This window comes from Alosa pseudoharengus, unplaced genomic scaffold (assembly GCF_046254945.1).
Source record: "Alosa pseudoharengus isolate Yale_2024_CS ecotype anadromous, Long Island Sound unplaced genomic scaffold, YU_APseudo_1.1 YU_APseudo_1.1_scf_9, whole genome shotgun sequence".
Classification (NCBI taxonomy): Eukaryota; Metazoa; Chordata; class Actinopteri; order Clupeiformes; family Clupeidae; genus Alosa; species Alosa pseudoharengus.
The window spans coordinates 12,472,135-12,479,634 of record NW_027468881.1 but is presented as its reverse complement, the minus strand read 5'-3'; the positions used below and the strand labels follow the sequence as shown (position 1 = coordinate 12,479,634).

The 7,500-nt window shown below is 48.4% G+C and overlaps 2 protein-coding genes across 2 annotated transcripts in view; one reads left to right on the top strand and one right to left on the bottom strand.

The window, feature by feature from the left end:
- lrtm1 (leucine rich repeat transmembrane protein 1) overlaps positions 1-6,411 on the top strand; it is a 15,704-nt gene extending 9,293 nt beyond the window's left edge. Inside the window, exons 2-3 of the mRNA XM_076276736.1 lie at positions 188-784; positions 5,148-6,411. Of these exons, the coding sequence (XP_076132851.1) occupies positions 188-784; positions 5,148-5,647 (1,097 nt within the window). The 3' untranslated portion in view covers positions 5,648-6,411. The remainder of the gene's footprint in view (positions 1-187; positions 785-5,147) is intronic.
- The window catches only part of cacna2d3a (calcium channel, voltage-dependent, alpha 2/delta subunit 3a), a 176,895-nt gene that overhangs the window by 39,015 nt on the left and 130,380 nt on the right, over positions 1-7,500 (bottom strand). The window lies entirely within an intron of this gene.

Below are 7,500 nucleotides of genomic sequence, written 5' to 3'. Positions count from 1 at the left end.
GGCAGGGCAGATGCAGGGAGGCATCAGACATCAGGCATCGAACAGGGCATGCTCAGATTGCTGTGGTGTCACACACAGCGCTGTTCCCTACATGCAGTTCTTCTTGACTTCTAAATGCTGAGAAGTGAATAATCAACGAAGGCTTGTTGTTGTTGTTGTTGTTGTTGTTACCTGTCTGCCTTCACAGGGGGTGTGTTCAAAGCCTTTGCCGTGCTCCTGTTGGTCCACGTGGCGTCGCCCTGCCCCAAGGAGTGCACGTGTGACTCCCACGCCAAGGCGGTGGACTGCCGCGGCCGGGGCCTCTACGACATCCCGCGGCACCTGCAGGCCGACACGCTGGAGCTGCACCTGCAGGACAACCGCATCCGCGGCCTGGGCTCCATGGCGTTCCGCGAGACGCCGCAGCTGCGCGTGCTGGACCTCACCAACAACTCCATCACGTCGGTGTCGCCCAGCGCGCTCCTGGGCCTGCGCTCGCTGCGCCAGCTCAGCCTGGCGCACAACGGCGTGCGCGAGCTCGACCGGCGGCTGCTGGGCTCGGTGCGCAACCTCACGGCGCTGGACCTGTCGCACAACGCCATCGCGGGCTTGCCCGGCGCGCTGGCCGACAGCATGCGGCAGCTGCGGCACCTCTCGCTGCAGCACAACCGGCTGCAGAAGCTGGACCGCAGCCACCTGGAGGCGCTAGAGAGCTTGGAGGGGCTACAGCTACGGGGGAACCCCTGGCGCTGTGACTGCCACATGATCGCGCTCAAGCTCTGGCTGGAGACCTTCCTCTTCAAGGGTAGGTGACTCAGAGAAAAGGGACGGGGTCACTGGGGGATTGTTGGAAACGGGGCACTATTTGGATAACGTGGAAAATTCAAAATTCAGATAATCTTGAAATGGACTTACAGTACACTGAGCTAACCTGCAAGTACACTGAGCTGTGTAAGCTCACTGAGCAAAAATAGTACACTAAGTGAAGCAATACTCATAGGAGAGGGTACAGGATCTGCAAAGTGTGTGGCACTTCAAAGTGGATTCAAAGTTTGGCACCGTTTTGTACAAGCTAAAAGATTCTGTTCCGATTAGTAGGGAAGTTTAGGGGAGTGCTTTTTGTGCAAGGTCAAAATTTGCTCCAATTAGCCTCTTTCAGTGGCTGGCTGTCTCCCTGGGAGATGCAGAGAGGGAAAAGAGTCCATGTCTGAGTTGAGCAGCACTGTTAGGCGTGAGCATGTGAGTTGGTTCTGCAGAATCTGTCTGGATGTGTGCAGGCTTCGGCCGTAGGTGGTATCAATCGATCGGTTTTGTCATGAGTGGGATGGTAGGCGCAACTTTGCCCAGCGGCCTCCAGACCGAAGAACATGTTAAGAGGCACGAAAAGGGCAATATGAATATACAGTAATACCCGAGATCCCAAAACTTCTCATTCTATATAAAGATTAGTGACGCCACTCGGAAAGATGCAAGTGCTAAAAGATAGCTTGCTGCCAATCCCTGAGTGAGAGAGTGTGAAAGAGAGAAAGAGAGAGATAGATAGCGGAAGGGAGGGAGATACAGAACTGGTTCTGGAGAGAATCTGAGGCAGACTATGGGGTTTGTTTCTGACACCACCGGGGGCTGATCAACCTCTAGAGAGGTTCTGATATCCTCCTCTTCATGGCTTGGCACAGAGCCGCAGCAGAGACATGCGTGACGTGACCACACCGAGTGGGCTTGGATTACACAGGGGTCAGGGCTGGTGCTGCCGCTCCCGCTTTTTAAATAGACCCACTTCAAAGGCACAGGACATTGGACAAGCTGACGGGGCCAGTGGGTAAAGCCTGACAGCGTTGAAAGCTATGCACAAGCCAGAACTGATACCTAAGCATGCTAACACTGATACGTCAGTTATGGCTAGCAGTGTTTTTCTGTCATCCTTTGCTTGCTGAGATTTCCTCTTGGGCATGCACTGTTGGGGGTTCAGTGCTTTATCAGGACACAAGCAGGTTGCCATCACCTGATGGATATCACTGCAAATGTCAACAACACTTTATCATCACAGCAGGCTAAAAACCCACAGCATGTGCTAGAACATGACACAGGTATAAACCACTGAGGAGAAACAGAACATGGGCCAGCAGTCAACTTCTGTGTGTATGAGGGCACATAACTCACACACACACACACACACACACCAAAGTCAGCTAGCCTGAGTGAGGGCAGAATATCCATAAATTACAGTGTACTTTTTTACCATCACCATGATCAGCAATCAAGAATGAATGTTCAATGTGAATGATCTAAGCCCCCATCCATTGGACTAGAGGTTGCTGTTAAAAGTCTTTGTAGCCCTGAGGATGAGAGCACTGTCCTCCATTTGTGACAGGACACTACAGGACAGAATGCTGTTGGGCACCCCACGTTTTGTGCACCTGCTACGCCTCACGTTTTTGAAGAGGCGCCTTGAGCGCCTTGAATTGAAAAACTCCTAGCTAAAAAGCGCCCAACGCCATTTGTGTTTTTATTAAAACATAAACATAGCAAACTGCCCCCTGTCTAATCTCGTCCTTAATCAGCTTAATTTCTCCATGTTACTGATCAGGCATCCTGGTCTGTGTTGCTTTTCCTTAGCATCAGCGCTAGCCTTCATATTGCTTAGTAGCCCTGTGAAGTTGACCTGGTTTTTGATGGCACTGCTACAGCTCACCTCTGAGGGAAATGAGAGCCAAGATGGCGGGTGGGTGAGCACGAGAGGAGCGCGGCGTGATTGGCTGGATGTGGTGGGCACTGAGGTGTGAATGTCATCAGTCACGGCCACTCCAGAGGAGGACGAAGCCATTGCGGCTTAAAGTGAAAAAGTCCAATGCAGCTGCTCATAAAAAGAAATGCACAGAAATAAACATAGAAAAGAGGGTAGAGGGGAGTGAGAGGGGATATGCAAGGGGAAAAGAGAGAGAGAGAGAGAGAGAGAGAGAGAGAAAGAGAGAGAGACAGAGAGAGACAGAGAGAGAAACAGCAAGAGAAAGAATATCCTGTCAGGCAGTGTAATGCAATTTGAAAATGCAGTGGCTTTGGTCCCAGCCCCCACAGCAAGAGAGGCGATCGGGATTAAAGCAGCTAAAAATGCTGTCCAATTAACTGACAGAGGGGGAGAGAGAGAAAGAGAGAGGAGAGAGAGAGAGAAGGAGAGAGAGAAAGAGAGAAAGGAGAGAGAGATGACTGGGGGGGTAGAGGGGCTGCAGCATTATTAATATTATTTTTATCAGATGAGTAATATGAACGCTATGTCACAGCTGTTCCTTCTAGAGACACAAACACACACACACACACACACACACCCGCACGCACACACACACACACACACACACACACACACACACACACACACACACACACACACACACACACACACACACACACACACACACACACACACACACACACACACACACACACGCATTATACACTGCACAAGCCCTACAGTCAAATTCAACAGCACACTCTGACCCCATCATCATATGCAGATTAATTGAAATCCACAACAGGAATCTTAGATCAGCCATTTGCCTTAAGCAGATCTGAAGGGTAAAGGCCTCCCACAAAACAATGAGAGACAGACCAAAGTCAGCCAACTGCATGCGCTCAGTGGCCCAATCTCCCAACGAGCCATCTTCATTCGTCTTCACAAGCGTATAAATAGACCTATTAGACAGGCACCAGCGCAAGCGTCCCATGGCTACATTAAATCGTTACCAGCAAACAGACCGTGAAGCATTCGGGGCTAAGAAATGCAACAATATGAAATTCATTAATTCAACAAATTAGCTGTGTAGGTTGTTGTAAGTGCGTGTGTGTGTCTGTGTGTGTGTGAGTGAGTGTGTACACACATCGGAGAAAACACTAAAATCTCCCCTGCGACATTGGGGACCTCACTTGACGGACTTTTCCCAGCAGCGTCCTGCTTCGAGCGAGGAACACCGCTGCTCTTGCCTCACCACCATGCCACTGACCTCAATTCACAGCACAGGTCCTCGCCGTTCGAAATTCAAATGGCACGTATTTAAAACCATCCAGGCCAGTGCACGAAAAGAACACACGCGTAGAAGCAGATGGATAAAAGAGAGGACAAGGGAGGAGGTGAAAGGAGCGAACGACTGAATGACAGAGAAAGAGAGAGAGAGAGAGTAGGTGAGGAAATAGAGTAGGTGAGAAAATAGAAAAAAAAATTCCAGGAGAGAAAGAGAGAAAGAGAGGATGAAAAGCAAAAGAAAGAACGGAAGCAAAAGAAAGAAAGGAAGACAAAGACAGAAAGAAAAGAAAAGAAAAGAAATGAGTGAAGATGAAATAAAGAAGTGTTGTGACTGCTCTCCCGGCCTCATCACAATAAAAACTTGCCTTGATGAGCATACTCTCGGCGGGGTGCCTGACGTGACCTGTAGATGTTAACGTCTCGTTAGCTCTCCTCAGGTAATTGACATTTATTAGCATCGAAACGAGATCAGCGAGCTGCTAAACAGCTGCGTGTGTATCCGCTCCACTCAGGCCTAATTACAGAAGAGGAGGAGATCACACAGGCATACACACACACGCACACACACACACACACACACGGCTGGCTGGAACCTCCTGGTGCGGGAGCAGCTGGTGTGGTCTGCGTGTGGACCGCGGGGGGAGACAGAGGCTACCTGTCAGGTTCCTGTGTCTGACTGTGCATGCATTGACAGCCACTACAATACAATACAACACAAACAATGCAGCATGTGGCCCTCTGTGAAGTGTATTCCCTGCTCACGGTGCTCAGGTGTGAGGGCACTGCTGTGTTTATGGTTATGGTTGTGGTTCTGTCTGTGGAAGAGCAGAAACACCCTCCAAACAATGCACCTGAGATAGACTGCAAAACCACATGGAGTCTGACTGTGCACAGACTCATTGGGAACATATTACTGTTGAATATGCTTTAAAAACAATACAAATCAGTGTCAATGGAACTCATTTTCAACACCAGATAAAACACAATACTTTACTTTCACAAACTATTTTTACTAACATTTAATTATATTTTCCTATATTTAAATATTTAAAATATCTAAATTCTGCATACAGAATTACTTTCATAATGTGCTAATAACAATTCATGTTTCATGTATTTCTCTTTCCATCCGTGGACCAATCCTATACTGTAGGTGGTGTGGTAGACGAGGTCACCTGCACCCAGCCTGATGCCATGAAAGACAAAGACCTACAGCAGGTCCCATACGAGCTCTTCCACTCCTGCATGGCCACCAGCTACCACTACCTGTTCGCCAACCTGCGCCACCTCGAGTCAGAGCACCGGCACCGCGATGACCACCTGCACCTGCCGGAGCTCGGGGGTGGCGGAGGAGAGGGGGGTGGCAGCTCGCTACCCGAGTGTGAGCCCAAGCAGCGGCCGCGTCCGGTCAACCTGCGGCACGCCATCGCCACGGTGGTGATTACCGGCGTGGTGTGCGGCATCGTGTGCCTGATGATGCTAGCGGCGGCCGTTTACGGCTGCGCCTACGCGGCCATCATGGCACGCTACCAGCGCGACCTGAAGAAAGCCGAGGAGCGGGCAGCGGCCGCCGCGGTGTCCCTGCCCGACAAGGAGAAGGAGAAGACGGGCACGGCCGACGAGAAGGAACCGCTGGAGAATACCATAGCCTGAGCGAAAGTGAGCGTGTGTGCGTGGGCACGCATGTAATGTCGTAACGCAAAGGCGGTGGGATGTGACTGGAGTCCTGTGAGCAGACGATGCAAAGACGCTGACACAAATGTAAGACCTGTTGCCATCAAGCACACACACACACACACACACACACACACACACACACACACACACACACACAATATTCACACATTTACTTCTTTATTTGTGTCCACAATTAATATATATATACAGGACACACATTTGAAAGGTGCAAACATTGTTCAGACATGATTCAATCATATGACTCTGTTGACAATAATAAAACAAGAGTGCAGCAGATGTTATGGGTACATACTGTACGACACCTTCTTCTCCAAATGTGGCTACTTGGTTACTTCCAATAATGGATGAAACACACACACACACACACACACACACACACACAGGCAGAACATGACCAAAATAACCTGCACACACACAGAAATACACACATGTACATTTTGAACTTATACCTTTTCCACTGGATATGCCAACAAAAGCACACACACACTTCCTAATTATACATATATAAGAACTCTGAAAACTCCAGACACAACAGAGCCAAGTACAACACACACACAAACACACACACACAGTATCAAGGCACTCACCCATGCCTGCATTTTTTTAGACTGCAGATAGGACTGGACTTGGTGCTGAGCAGTCTGGCAACTAACCAAACCTTGCACACACACTTCGCCCTTTGCTCCTCGTCTTTGCCCCTTTAATACATACAGTGCAGGCCTCTGGCGGATTCCTGGGATGCTGGGACATGTGGACCCTCACTGGACTGGAGTTTGAAAATGTGAAATGGATTTTGACATATATGCTGTGTGCGGTGTCGGCCAAAGATACGTAGAAAACATATCAGTGACTCTTCCATGACGACAGACCCAAAACGATGAGCCCGTTCACTTTTAAAGCACAAAAGGCATTATGTACATATCTGCCGTGGTAGTGGTCAGATTGTTTTTATTTTGTTTCCTTCTCTTTTTTTGCTGGTTGTTTGAGTGTCATTTATTAGTCAAGTGGACTTTTTTTTTATTGTGTGTGTAAAATGGGCCTATCAGGGTTTGACTGGGAAAGTAGGCAGCTGCTAACTGTGCATATCTTGTATTCCTGTGTGTCATAAGCAGGGGTGTGTATATTTTAGGTTTCTATAAGGTGTGTCTATCTGGGATAGCCTAAGCCTCAGAGGTCAGTGATGTGTATGATTGGGGTACACTGGAAGACCGAGTGTGGGCATTTCTTCGTGTTTGCATTTGGGAGGATCTGTGTGTTTGCATTTGTCTGCATCTCTATGTGTGTTTGTGTACAAATGTATGTGATCGTGTGTGTGTGTGTGTGTGAGAGAGAGAGAGCATGTGTGTGTGTGTGCCATGTGTTGTGTGCGTGTTAACTGTGTGTAAATGAGTATATCATTTGTCATTTGTTCCTGTTCGTTCGCAACTGAGTAGAGCAACTGTTTTAGCAATAACATCTTTAGTCTAAGTTTTTCTGCAAAAGACTAACACTGTCTCGTTAAGCAATACTGGGTACTGAGAATTAAATGGGACTGAATGGGAAGAAATCTTATTTGGATTTTTTTAGTGTGGCATTTCTGCCCATGCCTTGGTTTGACTTGACCACAGACAGTAAACAGGACCTGCCCACAAATTTGGAGTGCTGGTGGATATTTGGCTCTTCCATCGTGACTTGTGCCAAGCTTTCTCTCGATTACATGCTAATGCTTTCAAACAAGCCAAAAACAAAGATGGCTGACAAAGTTGTGAAATTGGGCACATTGCTAAATAGGATCAAAAGCAGGGAATAAATCAACCTACACACACACA